The following is a 20,479-nucleotide window of genomic DNA, read 5'->3' on the forward strand; positions in this document are numbered from 1 at the left end:
AGGACCTTTCCCTGTGAGCATGAAGATCGTCCCCATTTGCCAATTAGGAGAAGAACAAAGGTGACCAGGTGGCACCTGGGAAGGACCGGTCTCCCTGGTCATCACTCCATCTCTCTTCTCTCTCAGAACTAGAGGAGGAGTTGGCAATCAGCGGAGATAGGGTAATTAGTGCACCGTCCATACTAGTGATCACAGGCGCGTTCCCTGTGGGAGGTCTAGCTGGGAACACTGTCCTGTCCTCTCACTCACTGAGTGCCCCTGCACCACACCTGGGAAGCAGCACCCTTGATGATAATGAAGAGCAGGGATGGCCAGCACCTCTGTTCCCCTGAGCTCTGCCCTTCCTTCACTCAAGACACCAGGCTGCAGTCTGGGGAGTCTTGGGAGACATCAGAAGGCTGGGTATTTGCGCTGGCCCAGTGATGTACTGGTTAAGTTCATATGTTCAGCTTTGGCAGCCCAGGGTTCACCACTTCGGATCCTGGGCATGGACAAGCCATGCTGTGGTGGCGTCCTACATAGCAGAACTAGAAGGACTTACAGCTAGGATATACAACTATGTACTGGGGGGCTTTGGGGAGAAAAAAATAGAAAAGAAGCCTGGACATCTGTTTCCTCCTTGTTTGGCACATAGGTAGCTTTGGCTGCAGATTGAAATTCGAGAGCGGAAGTGGTGATGAAGGAAAGGTGAGATGGGCCCCCAGAGGGGAGGCAGGTACTTGGCCCATTGCCCCAGCTCCCTGTTCTGGCTGAGAAGAGCCTTCTGCCTCCGTGTAGCAGCAAGTTCACAGGCACTCCTGAGTTTATAATAGAGCATCTTAGAAAGTAGATGACAGAGGTTCTGTGCGTTAGCTCTGATTTAAGGCGGCTTTCTTTGCCAGGGAGAGAAGGAGGCAGTACCAGGAGACAGGCTCACTCGAGGACCGTGAGGATTCATGGGCCCCGTGAGAGCGTGTTGTACAACAGGAACACACATGTGCATGCAGGCAGGCACGTACCCACACAGTCTGCTCGCCTCCAAGACATGTAGAGACTCTTTCTATCCTGATATAAAAACTCCATTCCTGTTCCTCTCTGCTTCCCAGCTCGTAGTGGTAGAATTTGCTGGGTAGAAAGATAGGTGTTTCCTCACTTTGTCCCCCTTGGAAGTCCATTGATCCCTGTGGCCACCCCCTCACAGGTGTGTACAGGAAAGCCTGGCAGGGACAGATTTGCTGAAAGAGCTCAGCAGAGTACCTGTGCAGGTGAGCTAGGCTCAGAGGGAGCCCCAGGGCACTGGGCAGACGGCCCTTGCTGAGCGCTGTGGTAGAAAGCCATGAACTTCAGGCGTGAGAGTCCCAGCTAACCGTAGCCACTCCATCTCCCCGCTCTATGCCTGATCCTGTGACCAGGGCCTCGGGCACTCAGAACTCAGGGGCCTCCCCTCAGGGCCCTTCCAGAAGGATCCATCACCTCCATAGGTTGGTGACATTCAGCCCCCACATCTGCCAGGCTTCTGGGCCAATTTCATTCATGTATTCGTCCTCTCAATCCCCCAAGGTATGTTTATCTAGTCCATGTTTGTGTCGGGCCCTGTTTTAGGCACTCCGGAGATAACTGAATAAGACAGAAAAGATCGCTGGCATTGTAGAATTTACATTCTGGTCCCAGTCTGTGCAGAGACAGCAAGCAAAGGGGTGGGACTTCTGCCTTCACAGCCCTCAGAGGCCCAGAGGGAAATGGGCTCGGTCCATCAGGCATTGATCAGAGGGAACTGTTTCCAGGAAGAACAAACCCATCTTTCAACTCTGTCTTAAACCTGAAGTGTGGTGTTTTAACGAGAGGGTAGCATCCTCACCACATGTGAATGCCTGGTTGGGGAACTGCCAGCTGGGATGCTGACAGAGGCTGTAATTACCGTGTTTCTCTCTGCGTAATTAAAGGTGTGGTTAGTGACCTGGTTAAGGAATCTTTTTCAGAGGCTTTTTGCCGAGACAACATCCCTTGAACACCCCCCTGAAATGTAGTGGAATCAGAGCCACCCTCTGAAAGACCCAGCTTATTCCCTGAGGGACTCAAGGCTGCAGACTGGGTCTGCTTTAAACAGAATTGACTTCAGCAAAGAAGTCAGAAGGGGAACCTTTGAAAAAACTCCATTTCAGAACTTTCTGTTGCCCATATGAGCGCTTGAATATAATGTGTTTTTTCCCTCCTTTGCCAACACATGCCATCCATTTCACTTCCCAAAAGTGAAATATTTTGGCAGATCAAAAGAGGGATGGCCATCCGACACCCTCTGCCACAATGGGTGGAAGTTCAGGAGCTCAGACTCAGCCCTCTGTGGAGCCCCTGGCATTTCCCAGGGTGTGGCGATGCTCCCTGGCTCTGTCAGGCACGCTTGCCCCTTGATGTGGAAGGCCAGGCGTGGCAGTTTTCTTGGGGGAGCACCATCTGCACTTCAAAAGCCCTGACATCTGAAGCCATACTGCTCCAAGCTCCCTCAAATGTAGCTGAGGGGATGGGAGCCCTTCGCACTGGAGATCCTCTTTGCCACCTGCAAAGATCGCTGGAGCAGAGGAGGAAAAGGTGCTGTTAGGTGTCTTACTCCTGCTTCCGTTCTTCTGAAGAACAGGAGGAGTCTAATCCTTAGACACAGAAAGAACTTCAGAAGTCATGCACCCCAAACTCCTTATTCCCTGAGTTGGAAGCAAAAAAGCTCAGGGAGGTACTCTGACTTGCTCAAGGTCTTACAGACAATTAGTGGCAGAGCCAGACCCATTAATAATAACAGCAACTAACATTACTACTGACTCTGTGCCATGTGTTCTTCTAAACACTTTACATGCATTGACTTCTTTGCCTTCACAACAAAACCATGCTATGAAGTAAGTGTTGTTATTTCCCCCCATTTTACAGATGGGGACAACTGAGCCACAGGGATGTAAGGACGAAATAATAGAACCAGGGTTCAAACTGAAGCAGTGGGACTCCAGAGCCCACACTCTCAGCTACAACACTCTCTCATTCCTGATCTGAGGCTTTTACAGCCTGGGTCTCTGGGGTTTCCATTTTCTCAGAAATATAAAGACTTTCCCAGTGTGGAGTAAAGCCAGTATTACCTCTTTTTCTAAGAGAATGTTCTACTTAAGGATGTTATCATCTCTCTGGCATTTTTCCATCATCTTCACTAGATCCACTAACATGACACTGGAGAGTTTGAAGTCCTTGTACCCTAGACAAGAATATTTTCTCAAAGGTCCCAGCTAAGAGGATGCTTTTAAATTTTGTGTGTGTCTATGTAAAGGTGAGGCCAAGGGAAGTAAGAATTTTTGATCACTAGGTTGGTGCTTTCTGGCAAGGTAAATGTTCCAAATGAAGCCATAGGCATCAATTTGAATCCTTACGGAAGGACCAACCCCAGGCATGGGGACTATTGAATGTGGAGAGGGGACCCCTACTTTAAGTCTCATTCAGTGTCCAGACAAGGACCTGCCTCAGGCCTGGCGGGTCCTCTGATTCAGCCACTGCACCTGGAACTCCCTCTGGCTTTCCAGACAGCTTCTCCAAGAACAGGGGCCAAATCAAAATCATTTTTTCTCTGTTGACATTTTCCATGTTTCAAATTTAATCTCTATCCAAGAGCTCCCAGCCTGAAGTGCCATGTCTGAGCTGTGAGGAGGTCTGCAAAGTTAGTCTGACTTTGGTCTCCGATTGTGGCCCTTTGCTCTGGGTTGGACGATCTGGAAACACGTTGAAATACCCCTGCTGGCTGGATCCAGCGGGTGTGGGAGCAGGTTTGAGAAGACCATTGGGTTGAGTTGACCTTTTGGAGCACAATGTCCACATTTGAAAAATTAACCCCTAGTTTGAGATTCTCACCTCACTTTGAAGAATTAGTCATAGCATGAGAACTCTCACAGTGTCTTTAAACATTTGAGTTTGCTTCTTGCATGAGAGATTTGATGTGACCACTAGAGAAATTGATTCAGATTTTTGAGGCTCTGAATCTTGAGTTAGTTTGCTAATATTTCTGTTTATCTACATATGGCTTTCTAAATAAACTCCCTGGATGCCATTTTCTTGGGTTTTTACCACTTTGTTTTAAATTTACACTGGTTCTCACCTCAAAATTAAGAGCTGACTCCAAAATATGTAATACCTTAATTGCTTTTTTTATAATGAGATCAGTTTTGTTTGCATGTTCCCTGGATATGCAAGCTGTTTAGGAATGCCTTAGGTGTCACTGCTGATGACTGTATTGCCACTTTGACAACATCAGTGCCCTAAATGGCTAATTCTTCCACCTTTTTTCCTCCTACCTGGTTTTGATATCTGCAGTGACTTCTAGCCACTAGGGAAAGGAGTGAGTGTGTGTCTACGCTCAGCATCCCATTCCTAGACAAAAGCCAAAAACCCAGGGTGTCATTCAGACGTTGGGTACCCTGAGAAAGTGGTCCCAGTGTATGCGCTTTGCATTCCAGTGGCATATTTTCACACGTGATTGACTTTGAGAACAACTCTTTCTGTGAAAGACCAGGATGATGGAATGAGCAAGTGGAACAGTCCAGAAATAGTCAGGTCAAGGTCAGAATCTCTCCCCTTGGCTGAATATTTACCCACTGGCAGCTGTGCCTCCCAGTGAGGGGGTATGTCAGCTGGTGACCATTTTTCAGGTAGCGTATCAGGTAGTGTTGCCTCTTGGGAAGCCAATTAAGGGGCACAGAAACCCAGGCGGCTCCTGACACTGACATGAGCTGACCATTGTGTTCTGGCCCCACAGGCCCCCACTCGGAGCCTCCGTCCTGCAATGCCAACTCCATCTCCTGCCCTTCGTCCTGCACGTGCAGTAATAACATCGTGGACTGTCGAGGAAAGGGCTTGACCGAGATCCCTGCCAACCTGCCAGAGGGTATCGTCGAAATGTAAGTGCCCCGTCTGCCACCTCTGTCCCTGGCGAGTTCACCTTTCTGTCTCAGCTTGTCCCCCAGTAGGCTGGCAGTGTATTTGGCTGGTAGAGCTGACTGTTAAAAACACTCAGGAATCTCTTTGCTATCCTTGCAGGCTTTCCTAGGTATGATAGCTCAGTGATCAAGAGCATAGACTCTAGAGCGCAGTCAGCAAACTACGGCCCTCAGGCCTCATACGCCCATGGCCCATTTTTGTAAATAAAGTTTTATTGGAACACAGCCACACCCATTTGTCTGTGTGTTGTCTGTGACTGTTTTGTCCTGTACTGTAAGGAAGAACTGAGTAGTTGTGATAAAGGAACTTATAGCCCACGAAGCCTAACATGTGTTCTGCCCAGCCCTTTACAGTATATATATGCCAGTCCCTGCCCTGCAGTCACCCTGCAGTCCTATCCTGGCTCTACCGTTTGCTAGCTGTGTGACCTTGGGCAAAGTAATTGCTGTCTTTCCTCTCTGGTTTTCTCATCTATAATAATGTGATAATTATAGTCCTCTCAACGGGTCACTGTGAAAACTAAATGAAATACGACATGGAAGCACTTCATACAGCCCTTGACCCGTGAGCAAGTGTTGCATAAAGCCGTGCTGGTGCTGGTGGGGGAAGTATGCGAGTGAGGAATGGGTTTTACAGCTGCTGTTATCTGCGAAGGAGACTGAGTTCTTCATCATTTCAAATCAGATTATTGTCTTCTAGATTGGGTCTTTAGGTAAAGAGACAAGATTGCATGTGTTGATATGTGTGCACACACGTCCAAAGTTCCAGTACAGTTTGTCCACGTAGCTCAGTCTTGTCCACTCAGCTCAGTCTTGTCCACTCTTCCCTCAATCATAGAAAGATGCCCAGTGTCTCATTCTGGATTGCATAGAGGGTCAGTCAACAATGACCTCAAGGTCACTCTTTAAACGACAACAGTCGTTTTCATTTTCTACCTTCACCTTTAGTGGCATTATTGAAAACCTGATTAGATGGAACCCTCCTACTGAAAACATCATTAGATAAAATCCCTCCAAATAAAAGACATGTGCTTCCCTCGCCACTCGGCTTCCACTCCTCCTCTTCTATCTCCTCCTATGCTTGTCCTTCTGTTCTCAACACATTCCAATAGATGGCCCATTGACTCTTCCATCATACGTTCATTCAACAAATATCTATGGGGAGCACACTGTGTTCCAGTCATCATTCTGTACTTGGGGAGCATCAATGAACAAACAGACAAAATTTCTGCTTTTATGGTGCTTGCTTTCTAGTGGGAGGAAGAGTGTGATAAAGCGAAATAAATGAGATAATATGTTAGAAGTGGTAGGTTATGTGAAGAAAAATGAAGCAAGGAAAAGACTTGAAGTAAGGGAGAGAAAAAACAAGTGGATATCTAGAGGAAGAGTGTTGCAGGTAGAGGGGAAAGCATGTGCAAAGGCCCTGAGGTAGGAGTGTGTCTGATGTACGAGAAGGCCTGTGTGGCTGGAGTGGAGTAAACACAAGGGAAAGTATTAGGGGATGAGGTCAGAGGTCAAACGGGTAATGAGGCATCGGATCATGGGGACAATTTAAGGACTTTGGTTTTACCCTGATTGAGATGAGAAGAAATGTATGGCTTACAACAGTGGAGACTTAGTTTTTCTTTCTTCATCTACTTTGCCAACTTTTCTCAGATTCCCTTTAACACTTTCTTCCCCAGCCCCAGCAGACACAACCCATGCCTCCCCACTCTTCTTGCAGGCAGGAGCTAGTCAGTAGAGCATCCTTTTGGCTTGACATCTATACCTTCTGTGGCCTTCATCCACCTTCACTCAGCCCTCAGTCTTCCTTTCAGCAAGAGCCAGCAATTAATCCTCTTCCCATTCTACTGCAACTGTCGTTTGCTCCTCGTGGCCCATTGCTCTAGCCTTGGAGAGCTCTTCTTTCCATGGAATTCCCTTAGACCCCGCCTCCTCTCCTGCGCATCTCCTTGCTTCCCTTCTGCCACCATTTCTCCTTATTCTTGTCCTTACTTTCTTCCTTCCTCATTTTCTCCCTGCCTTGATTCATTTTCCCCCTTCTCTCCACCCATGGTCTTTCCACTGCACTTCCCAGCCCCATCTGTTTCTCCAACCAGTTAACCCTCTGCTTCTTATTATAAGAGCCCTCCCCTCCCTCTCCTTCCGTGCCAGGGCAGGACTCCGGCCCTCCCGAGGTGGATGTTCAACACGGAATTCTTGCCAACATTCATCTCATTTCAGATTCCCATAGATGGTTCCTTTCTTTCTCTGCCCCACCTCATTCCTTTCTCCCAACACCTGCCAGCTCTTCTCTTTAGTAGCCACATGCCTTCCCTTGACCAGGGTTCAAACCACAGCCTGATGAAAGAGGCCAGTCTGGGTGGCCAAGGTGTAGCCAATGACTCCCACCCCACCCCTGATTCAGGAGCTCTGGGCCTGCCCACCCTTGGCTGCTGCTCCACAGCTCTAGAGCTCCAGCTTGGGCCTCACAGGTACACAGTTCAGGTATCTGGAGAGAGAAATTGCAGAGATCCACGTTGGAGGTGGGGCCCATGCAGACCAGACCGTTCCTGGCCTGTTGGGCTCACACCTGGACATCAAATTTTAAAAGGGTCATTGACAGGCTAGAATAGTGATTTTGGAAAGGCTGTCTGATTATTACTGAGATTTTCCTGATAGGAGATAAAGCGAGAGAAACAAGAACAATGTGATGTTTTTAAAGGAGTCTCCTTTATTGTAAGTTCCTGCACTTCTTTATTCTGTTACTGTTGTTATTTAAAATGCCCTTTATTTTAGAAAATAATGGCCACCAAAGGCAGAATACACAGGCACACACACACACACACACACGTGTTTTTGTAGGTGTGACATATTTAATTATATGTGTAAATATTATGTAATTATGAATGTATGTCTTTTCTATAAATGTGTCTTATGTATAACACACACATACACACAGAGATTGCCTTACTTGGCAAAATAAAAGGTCTGTAACCACCTAGCCTGTGAAATCTAAAAGTCTGGGGCTGACCAACCTAGCTAGAGTATTTCCAAAAACAAGCAACCCAAGAAAAACAACCAGGTGGTTAACAGTATAGACCGGGGATCAGGCAGGCCCACATTCTCGCTCCAGCACTGCCTTTTAGCCATTGGCAAATAACCTTTCTGAGTCTTGGTTCCTTCAAGTGACCCATGCAGAGGCTAACAGTAGCTTCTTAATGATTCTTGTGAAAGTTAAGTGAACATGTGCTGTTGGATGCTTAGCATTGCGTCTGGTACACAGGATACTCTGTGTTAGCAACGATTGTTGTGACTTTACTCCTAGGACCCCCACTTTCACATGGCGTGGTGAGAAGGGTTAGAAACCATATCAGAGGAAGTGGAACAACCTACATAAGAGATCCCTCCCTAGTGCTAGGTCTGTTCTTTGACGATTATGGTTGAGTGGATAGGTTCTAGAACTAGGCTAGCCGCTTGCATTAGGAATTGAGCCTGGCATTAGCGCAGGTCCATGCAGATGTGTGTGGTCATGGAAATAAGGCCGCCCTGTCACTGGGCACCCACGGCCCAGCAGACAGACTGCCCAGCACCTCTCCTGATACGCTTGCCTCCTTCTCCTCTGTCATGAGCAGAAACAGAGAGTTTAGAGCAGATGAGGCAAGACTCTGTGGTTAGGAGGGTTCTGGAAGAGGTGACGTGTAAGGAAGAACTTTGAGGGGGAAAGTTGCTTGTTCCTAAGGCAACAAAGCCTGTGCCTGGGACCTGTGTATTGGTCTAGAAGTCTTTAAAGCAGCTAAAACGCATCCTCTTAGCAGTGAGAGAAGACCAGCAGGTGGGGGAGGTTGAAAGATGAAGAAAAATGGGGCAGAAAGTTGAAAGTGCAGGATGCACCCTGATGAATAGGAAGTGTCTGACTTATCATCCCAAAGTCGTCCGAAGGTGGCTTTTTCTTTTTATCACCAAGAATTCCACCCTGTGTCCATGGCACCTGTATAATCCAGATTTCTCCTTAGGGATGCTTGGCCCCGTAGCAAGCTCTCTACTCCCTCTTCTCAATCTTCAGCTAGTAGCGATGCTCTAAACCTTGGGAGAGGCTCTGCACTTCCTAACATTTGGGGGGAGGAAGGGCTCTCTCTCCTGCAGAGCAATCTGGCAGACTCTTTTAGATTTTTTCCAAAGCCAAAGCAGTTCAGAGGCGTGTGCGCTGGTCTCCCCGCATAGCAGAGCCAATTCCTCTAAAAATAGCTTTCTTCCAGAGAACCCACAGTGTGACGGTTCACTGCAGATTTTCCTCGAAACTGAGCTCCCACCAACAGCACTATTCTTGCTGCTCCCCGTCGTCTCTCTGAACCAGCTCCAGCCTCCAGCAGGCAGAGATTCTGGCAAGAGCCAGAGGCCCACACGTGCCTCTGCTGTCATCTTCAGTCCACCCTCCTGGGTCCTCAAGGCTGCAGAGGGACCATCTGGACCTCCAGCCCCATCTTAGTCCCTGTCCCGCCTTCTTCCATTTTTGCTCCTTACCCCCACGTAGTGTCATGCAGTGTCTCATGCCCTCTGCTATAGCAGGCAAATTTAGTTGATGGAGAAGGGCTGTGGATGGGCTTAAATGTCAAGTCATAAGTGAAAACATCTAGGGGGAAAAGATGCCCCACTTTCCACCTAGCCTCACCTTAACCCCGTTGTTTATCGAGGATGGGGAGAGAGCTGGTAAACAAATGTAGTGTTCCCCCATTACACTGGTCACCAGGGGATTTAAAAATGAGAGAAAGAACTAAAATAACAGCCAACAGAACAAAAGGACTAGAGCGCCATGGAAATCATCAGCATCAGTGATTCTGACAACAAACGTTCTGAGAGCGCCAGGTTTCCGAGGCGCTGCCACGTGGAAGGAGGGGAGATGGGATGGCTGGGGGCAGGTGGTATAAAAGGGAAGCTGATCAGGCAATAAAATAATTAAGAACAGAGCCTTGGGATAAATAGTCCTGGGTTTGAATCCTGGTTCCACCTCTTACTTTGCACACGTTTCCTAATATCTCATGCCTCAGTCAGTTCCCCTGTCTGCAAAATGGGGCTTGTCATGCCTACCAGAGATTTTCCATGAAGATTAAATCACGTAACATGTAGAAAATCAGCACGATGTTTGTCACCTACTGAATGGAATCTAAAAAGAAAAAACTTATGCACGTGTATATAGACGTGGCATGATAGAGTGAGTTAGTCTCAAGTTTCCATACTATTCTTCACTTTTTCTAAGCTGAAAAAAAACGTTTCCTCTGTTGGAGGCATCTGGGGATAGTCATGTAATAAGAGGAGCGTGTCTGGCTCTGGATCTGCACCTCTGTTTTCTTCAGGCAATGCCAGGTATTCTCAGAGCAGGTTAGGAAGGGCTCGTGTCACATATGCCCACATTCCTCAGCTTTGCTGTTGACCAAACATATAAACTCAGGGGCGGAGTCTAGGACTCACTGCCTTTCTGAGGAACCCCCAGGAGCAAAGGTAAAGAAAGGGAGAGGCCCGAAAGTGGCTGCCCCAGAAGTGGGCCCGGAATACAACCTTGAAGGAAACCTTCCCGTCAGCCCTTCCAGGCCCAGAGAAGCATCAGGAACTGAACCTCTGGGCTCTGAGTTGCATGGTCTCCAACCAGATGGCCCAGGATGACTTTGAGGAAGGATAAACATAAATTTCCTTCCTTCAACAGGATCTGGACATCCTAACAAGAGTTGCCAAGTCGAGGGAAGACTAACAGAGCTGGAAAGACTTAAGAATCATTGTAAACTCTCATGAACATGGCTTCTCGGGGGAGGCAGTATAACCTAGAGCTTAAGAACAGAGGCGTTTGAATCAGACCAACCTGGGTTCAAATCCAGGCTCTGCCATTTACTAGCTACCTGACCTTAGGCAAATTGGTTTCTCTGAACCATGAGTTCTTCATCCCTAAAATGGGTATATTAATAATACTACTTGGTTTGTAGTATTGTCGAAGGAATACAATGATCCAGTGTGTGAAGAGCACAATATCTGACATATAAAAGTTCCTCAATAAATGGTAGATGTTTGTCATTATCACTGCCTCAACCACACCACCATCCATATTCCAGCCTGGCTCCAGAGCCTCTTGACCAGGTGACTGGCAGCTGTGCCCCTGAACTAGCCGCGCCCCTGCCAGCCTCTCTGGCATCGTGTTGACTTATGTATTGCTAGAAATATATTATGTTCAGTTGCATGTTTGCAAATGACAGATCATTAAGGAAGCACTGAAGAACTAGGGCAAATCAATATGGAGCACAAATGGCTGAAATCCCCATCAGATGTTCCCATTGTTTTTACTGGTGCCGGAAGATGCTCAGATGTTTGATTTGTATGTTTGTTTTTATGCTCGTTCTATTAAATCAGTTTGCAGCCTGAAGAATGCTTGCCAGACAAAGAAAGACACATGTGCCAGTTAAGAGAGACCTAAAACAGCTGTTGGCTTCAGACACATCCCTAAATGTGAAAGTTATTGCTGATGCTAATGCTTCTTTTTGTCCTTCACACTGAATTTTTGTCACTGAGAGTGTGGATCTTTGCATGCTTCTTCCAGGACTGGGCCATGTGTAAAACCTACCAGGGGCTACCTTCTGCATGGAGACTTTGCGTGTGCATGCACACGCATGTGTGCACACGCACTCTAGCCTTACTCCCTTGTTGGAGAAGCCATTTCCCTTAAGAAGCAGGCAATGACTGAAAGGATAGAGATGTCTCAGCTCCAAACAGTATCCCACAAAGCTCCATGCTTGAGAGTTTGGGCTTTTGAGTAAGATGAACTTGAGTTTGAGTCCCAGCTGTAGCTCTTCCTGGCTTTGTGAATTTGGACAAATGACTTAACATCTCTGAGCCCCAATTTCCTCATATTCAAAGTGGGGATGGTAATAACAAATAGAATCTGCCTCCTAGAAGTGTAAATATTAATTTAGACAAACCATGTAAAACTCTTAGCCTGATGCCTGATTTATAAGCGCCTGATACATATTACTTCCTATTATTGTTATTATCCCTGTCCTTGCCTTTACATTTGAAGCACGCTGAGTAGTCACAACTACCCCCGCCCCAGACAAACTGATGCCCCCTGGGGCAAGGTTAACCGTGTCACGTCATGGCCTTGGCACTCCATAAGGAGTCGAATGTCTGGCTGGTACCCATGACAGCATAAGAAACAGAGAAGCTGCAGAAACAAAGACCATCCCCAGAGTGTGCAAGTCTGCAGAGCACAGGATGTACAGTGACATCCCTGCCAGGGTTAACAGGCTAAGACTGGAATTCTCTGTTCTTTGTTCAAACCACACCTTTACACTCTATTTGCATATTTTATATCTATTTGCATCTATATTCCACCCTCCCTCACCTCCTATAGCCTTTTTAGTGAGTACCTACTTCTGCAGCGGCTGCACGGTGTCTCAGAATGAACACTGGGGTCTTAACCCCTTAAACTTTTCTGTGACTTTGAGAAAGCCACTTTAGTCTCTGGTCCTTCATTTCTCCCTTTTCAAAAAGATAGAGAGGCCGTGTGTCCAGTGGATAGAAACGGAGAGATGTCAGTTCTCCCACTCACCAGCTCTGCCACTTAGGACAGGCTCTTTGATCCCTCTGGGTTTTACTTTCCTCATCCACAAAATGGGGCCAAGATAGTTTGCGTCATAAGGTAAGGATTAAGAGAGAAAATAGACATAAGTCAACTTGGCTCTATAAAGGATAGCTCTTCTTGTTTGTCCTGTTAGCAATAAAATTTGGTTCTGTGATGGACAGTCTTGGGCTGGTCTCTATCACCAGATTATTTAACACCTTGGGGACAGGTATCACGTTATGCTCATTGATTCCTCCCTCCTTTCCTTCTTGCCCCTCACTGAAGCGAAGGTTAATTACTCGGTTATGGACTGCACGGACAGCCGGCTGACCTCACACCCAATGCTAACTTGACTTGCATGGGCTCTTGGCCTGCAGCTGGCAGCAGTGGATCCTCTTGCAAAAGCTGAGGGGGTTGACATCATTACAGACAGTGGCTCTCTCCAGAGACATCATCCGGCCGCAATCCCTTGCCAGAGTGGCAGGTGAATCACAGGATTCCTGGAGAACATTTGCCACCTGACTGGCAGCCCCAGAGACCCATGGCGCTGCTGCCTTAGCTGAGAAATCCCTGCTCAACTCTGCTCAGCTGGGAAACGAGGATGTCCTTGGAACTTCTCAGTCAAGGCAGCCTGCGCCAGGTCTGCTGTCTCTGCAGGTGGCTGTGTCCAGTAGCGCACAGTCTCTGAGACCTTGTGGCATGCTTCTCTGGCTCACCGTGCGCGAGCCAGGACCCTGTCCGGCCAGCCTGTGCCCATGTGCCCAGCAGAGCACACTCCCCTCCCCCTCAAGCCGGCCACAAAGGCTTTCTTAATAGACCGTGGCAGTCTCATTTGTAGACTCTATTCATCCGGCAGCCAAGAATGATCGGTCCTGATGCTCCCTCTCTGCTCTTACCCACCCTTCCTCTTTCTCCCCCTCTCTGCCTTCCTTTGGCCTGGAGAGTGATTTGTCTGTGTTATGGGTAGGCCTGACAAACCATTCCACATTAGCAGCTGAGATGTTGTTTGAAATGGGAAAATTGCTGGCAAACTGCTCCATTAGCGGTTCCAGTAACAAATACTCTGTTCCCCCAATGAAGATGAGATTGCAGAGGCACAAATTAATACGACTGTCTCCCCTACTCTGCAGCAGGGATTACTCTTCAAGATGAATGGGTTCATCCCAGCCAGAAATGTGCATCCACTGGATGTAGGCTCCGAGGGAGCCGGATGCTCCTGTCTCTTCCTTCTGCTCCCCCTGTCCCTCCCCACACACACCTTTTCTTGTGTCTTCCCGGCTGAGGATGGGGGAGCATCCGTGCCAAATAAGGGGGTGATGAAAAGATCCGCACCTTGGAGAGAAGGGAGATGGATGAGTAGGAGATGCTGAGTCCTCAGCCCGGGCCAGGGCATCATTCATCACCTCTAATAGAGGGCCCCACCTCCCGCTTATGGCTGTTTCCCACCACACCTGTTCTTGGTGATGGGAAGTCATTTGAGAGATGAAAGAATAAAAAATGGAGATTCTCACTCACTCACTCCCCACAGCCCCTTCTCTTCCAAGGAAGTTCTGGACCCTGGGCCTGCAGTATCTCTGTTCTTTCCAGAGTAATAGGAGAGGAAGCATTTCAGGAACGTCCATAAGATGGTAAAGCCACAGGTTCCAGCAGCAGCACTCTGGGGGAGCAGTCCAGTTAGGGCCCCTGGGGCCCTCAGGATGTCAGGGAGCCAGTTCTTTACGCTCTGGAGCCTAAAGAATTAAAGCCTATTTCCCCACTATATTAGAATAGCCCATTGAAAACCCCAGAAACAAATATCAAATCATTATGTTATAACCTGAAACTCTTATAATGTTATATGTCAATTATACCTCAATTAAAAAAAAAAAGACAGAAAAACCCAGAAATGAAGTCCGCCATGGCCGTTTCTGCCTGTGCGTTACCCCAGGAGCCATGTGCGTGAGTTTTAACTGAACAGTGATGTGCTTCCATCACAGACAGGCATTGCTGTTGCCCACAGCCCATCTCTTTTTGCTCTTCCTTCTCGTTATCCCTTTGACTTTTCCAGCACTCTGTTTGATTACTTCCTACAGCTTTTTCTGAAGAAGACAGCTGCCTCCAAAGACAGCTTCTAAACAGCCAGAACCAAAAATCATCAAGGAGAAGTCGCTTTTCTAGCTTTCTCCAAGGGGAGGTAGACCCTGGGGTGGGTGCTCCGTACACCAGAACATGAGTCTCTGGCTTTTGCGCAGTGTTGCCTGGTCTCTCTCAACCGAGACTGTGTGCTGCCTGATGGGAGAAACCATCCTGTCCTCAAGGCCCTCAGCACCCACTTCTTGACAGGTGGATGGTTAATTGGCTCTTCTCTGCTCTATTTCCCAGACGCCTGGAGCAGAACTCCATCAAATCCATCCCTGCTGGAGCCTTCACCCAGTACAAGAAACTGAAGCGAATGTGAGTATCCTTAGGGACAATGAGCCCTAATGTTTTCAGCTTGGGGGATGATCTCTCATGTGCGGTGGCAGCCTGCCTGGATGGAAGGTTGCATCACGTTCATCCTGGAGAGTTCAGTGTCAGACCTGGAGTGCTCTCTGAGGATTGGGAGGTGAGGTTCAGAAGTGCTTCATTCAGATGCCGGCGTGTATGGGTCTAGACGCCTCAGAGCTAAGGGCCTCTCCAACTACAGCGAGATAAAATTATCCGGGTAGGAGGTGGCGTTGAGTTGACCCAAAACACCCTTATCACCTTTTTTATTTGCCCCTGACTTTTGTGATATGGACATTAAAATAGGAGTTTCAGGGGAGATGTGACAGTGGCCTTGTATCATTCTACAGCACTGTCACCAGCATCCCCACAACCATGCACACATTCATTTGACAAATACTTAGTGAATGCACGCTGTGTGCAAGGAACCGTGCTAGGATCTGTGGATAGAGCAGTGAACTAAAACAAAGTCTGCTCTCATGGAGCTTACATAGTTGAGAGGGGAAACACAGCAAATTAACTCCATGAGTAATAGAAATTGGTAAGTACGAGAAAGTAAACCAAAGGGAGGGAAGGGGATAGAGAGTGATGGTGGTGTGATCTTTTAGGAGGGTTGCCCGTGAAGGCCTCTGTGTGTAGGTGACTCGAATGAAGGAAGGAGTGAGTCATGAGGAGCTCTCAGGAAAGAGCAAGTAAAAGTCCCTGGGGCGCATGCATGGATGTTGGCAGAACAGTGAGGAAGAATGGAGGTGACTGAGGGATAACGTGGTGGGGATTGTGTTGGAGAGGTAGGTAAGGCCCTTTAGACCATGGTAAGAAGTGTCTATTCTTTCAAAGTGAGATAAGAAGCCTTGGAGGGTTCTTATCCTCCAAAAACATATTGGATTATCGTATTGCCCAAGATTATCGCCAGCACCCCCATTACCACTGTAAGCAGTATCACTGCCACCACTACACCCTATGAACACCTGGTGGCGCCAGCACTGCTGTGCCTTCCCTACCACAGCAGCCAGTGACAGCATCATTGCCCTCATCCCCACCATTGTGGCAACATCATCATCGCCATCCTCCCCTGTTACGTGCGTGACTGCCCTGAGCACTGCTCTGTGAGTCACTGAGAGATGGGAGCTCTGAAGAGGAGGCTAGTAGGTTTCAGAAACGTCCCAACCATTGCCGTGAGAGATATTAAGAATCTGGAGGGAGACTCCTTTCCCTTTTCCAGGCTAAGAAATCATTTCTTATAGCCCAATAATCAAGATGCTGTTTTCATTGCACTTGCTTGCTCTCTCTGGCCCCCGACAGAAGAAAGAGAGAGGGCAGGTAGAGATATGCATGGACTTGATCTGCTTCTTTTTCACTCGAGGCTGATTCATCAGTGTCCCTTGAGGAGGAGGGCCTACATTAAAGAGGTTAAGTGTCTGCTGACTCCTTTTATGTTAAAAATAAACATCCCTGCGAAACAGTGGCATTGGTAGGCTTTACCCTCAGATCTCGGGAAGCCAACTTCCCATCTCCCTGGAAATCCAAACCAAACAAGATTTTCTCCTGGTACAATTCCAGAAGTGGAAACCAACATAATGAGCCAGCCCCAAGCACGCACTTCTTCCCTCTTGGCAGCATTCCTGCTGGAGGAGCTGTATAAATATAGGCCTTAATATTTAAAACCTTGGGCCATTAATCTCCTGGTCTCCTGCTTCCCCAGCTCACTCTCCATACCCCACCCCAATTCATTTTTAAAGCCCAGCTTGATTATGCAGCCAGATAGTAATTTCAGTGAAAAATGACAAGTTCAGTCATTGCCCCAACCTGTATCTCTTGCATGATTTAAGTTACTGCTCTAATTTTTTGTGAAGTCCAGGTAATTTAGAGCTTGGCTATGTTTTACTGTCCTTTCTCCATCCTATTGGAGTTGCCATGATCTGTGCATTCAAAATTCATAAGACCTTCTCAGTCACAATCTGGAAAGTGAATTTAATTTTTGATCACTTCTGAGGCTATTGATATTTATTATGATGCCTTTTTTTTCCCAAGGGGACAGTGGTAGGGAAGAGAGACCACTTAAAAATTTTTCAACTAATGGAATTTCAGAAACCCAGACTGAAGTGTGACAGCTTGGGAGAAGTAGGATCCCTCGTAAGAATGGATTTTAAAACCCTAAGTGTGAATTCCTCCTAGGTATACGTGACCAGTTTATCTCTAATATCTAATGGACAGAAGTTTCCCCTCAACTATAAGTGAACCGTATCCTCCTCTTTAATAATAATAAAAAAAGGGATTCTCCCTGAATGAATGGCTTTGCCCCTGCCTATTTCTAGTGGTCAGCTTAGTATAAAAAACACTTGCAGGGCTGCCCCAGTGGCGCAGTGGTGAAGTTCATGTGCTCTGCTTTGGCAGCCTGGGGTTCGCAGGTTTGGATCCTAGGCATGGGCCTATACACTGCTCATCAAGCCATGCTGTGGCAGCATCCCACATACAAAATAGAGGAAGATTGCCACAGATGTTAGCTCAGGGCCAATCTTCCTCAACAAAAAAGAAAAAAATACTTCAGATAAAAACTAGTATTGAGGTAGAGAAGCCATTTATAGGGAGAGTAGAAGGCCCTTGAGAGGACCTCTTGGTCTTATAAGTTTGGTCAACTAGTAGACTGACACTGACACGTGGGGGCCAAACCTGTGTTGTTTGGCTTGAATGGTGTGTTGAGTTCTTTCATTTCCATGCTCTGAGGTAGGGCAATATTCCACAGGCCCCAGGACATCCTAGCATCTCACACTTATCATCCCTGCTTGATCCTATGGGCTCTGGAATTTGCCACCTCTGTTCTACATAGTGTAAAAGCCACTCCCTCTACATTGTGCAGTTTATACGTCCTAGGGGGCTGGGGTGGGTCTGAGACCGACCAGATTCTAAAACACTGGCCTAAAGTGTGACCCAGGGACCTCCTGCATGCGAATCACCTGGAGATGTGTTAATATACAGATTTCTAACCCCAGTTCCCTAGCTAGCCAAATCAGACCCTCTAGGGGTGCATTTTAAAGATTTTATTATTTTTTTCCATTTTCTCCCCAAAACTTCCCGGTACATAGTTGTGTATTCTTCGTTGTGGGTCCTTCTAGTTGTGGCATGTGGGATGCTACCTCAGCGTGGTTTGATGAGCAGTGCCATGTCTGTGCCCGGGATTAGAACCAGCGAAACACTGGGCCGCCTGCAGCGGAGCATGCGAACTTAAACACTCGGCCACTGGGCCAGCCCCTAAGGGGTGCATTTTAATAAACACCCAGCGAGATTTGAGAACTACTGGTCAAGAGTGACCCAGAAGCCTGGAGTCAACTTGGGGCCACCTGATGTGGATTGGGAGTGGTTAAGTATGGAGACTGGTGGTCGGTTAAAGCTTTCCCCAGTCTGCCTTCCTGTCTAGGGCCTCTGCATCCTGCATCCATCATGGTGAAGTGGAAGGGAGACTTGACATGCCAGCTCTGTACTTAAATAGCTGTGTCAAGTCGCTGGTGGCCCCAAGTTGCTCACCTCTCAGGGCTGCTGTTTCTTTCCTGCAGAAATAAGGATTAAGGCCAAAGGGATCGCCACAGTGAATTCCCAGCTGAACTGTAATTTCTCTAATTTCCACTCCCCAACATCTCCAAAGCCATGACACATCTCACCACATGCTATAGAGGGTGGGTCTGAAAGTCTACTTGTGGCCTGAAAACCAGTTTGTCCTCACACAGCTAAGGCAGAGGGCTTCCTCGCTGGTCCCAGAACTTCCTCTTGCAAGCTGGAGATCTGAGTGCCTTGAAGGGACATCCCATGGTCAGGAAAACAAAAAAAACAGGCCCCCTCACTCCTCTGATGTGAACACAGATCTTGCAGTGTTTGCCTGAAATGCCTTGCCAGGCAGCCAAGCTAAGGGCAAGGAAGATTAGAATAATCCAGGGCATTTGCTTGTTAAGACCCTTATACAAAAATGGAGCGCTGAAGAAAAGCCTGGTGTAAGCTGACGAGTTTGTGAGCACAATCTGTGGATTTGTTGGAGGCAATCCCGCCAGCTAAAGGGATAAGCTTCGTAGCTGTGCCTAAGAAGCCTTAACCTGTGAAGTATCTTTCAACTTAGAGGCTTTGGAAATGGGGAGGGAAGGGAGCAGAGGCCTAGGCACAGGTTGTTGAGAAGCCCTTTTGAAGACTATTAGGAGGAGAGAAACAGGCCCGAAGGGTGTGCTGAAGAGGCTGAGGACTGCGGTATCTGGCCTCGCTGGAGGCAATTGCTTAAGAATCTGCTTAGATGTGCTTTCTTCTCGATATTCCCTTGTCTCCTCCTTGTTGACCCTCCAGGACCCCAGCTCCCCATCTTCTGCACAGAAGCAAAGACCCATTGATTTATTTTGTTCAGGAAAAAGAACCGGAGAGGTGCGCTGTCACTGGAAATTGGAGCATCTCCCCTTCCAGTGACAGGAGCCCAGAGGCCATCCCTGAGCTGATGACTCTGAGAGAGTGTCTTCCCCCTCAGTGAAGTGCTCTTAGCAAGAACTGGAGGCCGGGTGCTCAGAAGTGTCATTGGGATGCTGGAAGGTGGACAGCCTCCGGGTCTGAGGAGAAGCCAGGTCCGGGAGATTCCTCTGCACCAGCGAGGCCAGGTTAGCTGCCTCGTGGCCCAGTGTTTTAGAATCCTGATGCACAGCATCCCTCTCGCTCACATTATCCCGAGGTGCTGAACATCACCACCCTGGGCTGGCTCCGGTCTGAGGAGCACTGCCAGTGACAAATCTATGTCTCAAAGCCGTCCCGTGAGAATCTCATGATATGCTTACGTCACACGGCCGGGAGGATGCACCGAACCAGACGGAGACTTAAGTCACTGCTCAAAACCGCCTTTCAGGGCAGGGAGGGAAAGTCACTGAGCAGGGGAAATGACTCAGGACTTTTGGGGAGAAAAATAAGCGTTTGCTGAAGCATGAGGCAAGAAGACGATGCTCACAGGAACCTTGGCCCATGTTTGGGTCAGGCTGGTTTCTGTTTCATTTATGTTATGATTGCTTGGTAAAGAGACCTAAGACGAGGCCCTAATTTGCCTGGGTGCAGTTTCCCACCTGCAGAGCAAGGGCTCACCTGTGCAAAGCCATATGTCAAAGTCAAGATGCCGTGGGTGAGTGTTCTTTGAAAGCGAAGAAGAATGACACAAATGTACTATATTTTATCATGAGGCAGTTGAACTGAATGGTCTTTACGCCCCTCTCCTGCACTATGAATAAATTGATTGAGTGATTAATTAATTCTCACCATTTTGAATCCTGAAATGCTTGATTCACACTTAGGATTGACCATCTCACGCCTTTGAGCTGAATTCTCAGACTCTCTTGTTAATGTTTTTAGAGACATCAGCAAGAATCAGATATCGGACATTGCTCCAGATGCCTTCCAGGGTCTGAGATCACTCACATCACTGTAAGTGGGGAGCAGAGTCGCCGGGGCTGGGGGGGGGGGGGGGGGGGGGGGGGGGGGGGGG

At 47.9% G+C, this 20,479-nt stretch overlaps 1 protein-coding gene across 1 annotated transcript in view; it reads left to right on the top strand.

The window, feature by feature from the left end:
• The window catches only part of SLIT3 (slit guidance ligand 3), a 592,330-nt gene that overhangs the window by 457,341 nt on the left and 114,510 nt on the right, over window positions 1-20,479 (top strand). The window contains exons 9-11 of the mRNA XM_046666802.1: window positions 4,760-4,901; window positions 14,884-14,955; window positions 20,347-20,418. Of these exons, the coding sequence (XP_046522758.1) occupies window positions 4,760-4,901; window positions 14,884-14,955; window positions 20,347-20,418 (286 nt within the window). The remainder of the gene's footprint in view (window positions 1-4,759; window positions 4,902-14,883; window positions 14,956-20,346; window positions 20,419-20,479) is intronic.

This window comes from Equus quagga, chromosome 7 (genome assembly GCF_021613505.1).
Source record: "Equus quagga isolate Etosha38 chromosome 7, UCLA_HA_Equagga_1.0, whole genome shotgun sequence".
NCBI lineage: Eukaryota > Metazoa > Chordata > Mammalia > Perissodactyla > Equidae > Equus > Equus quagga.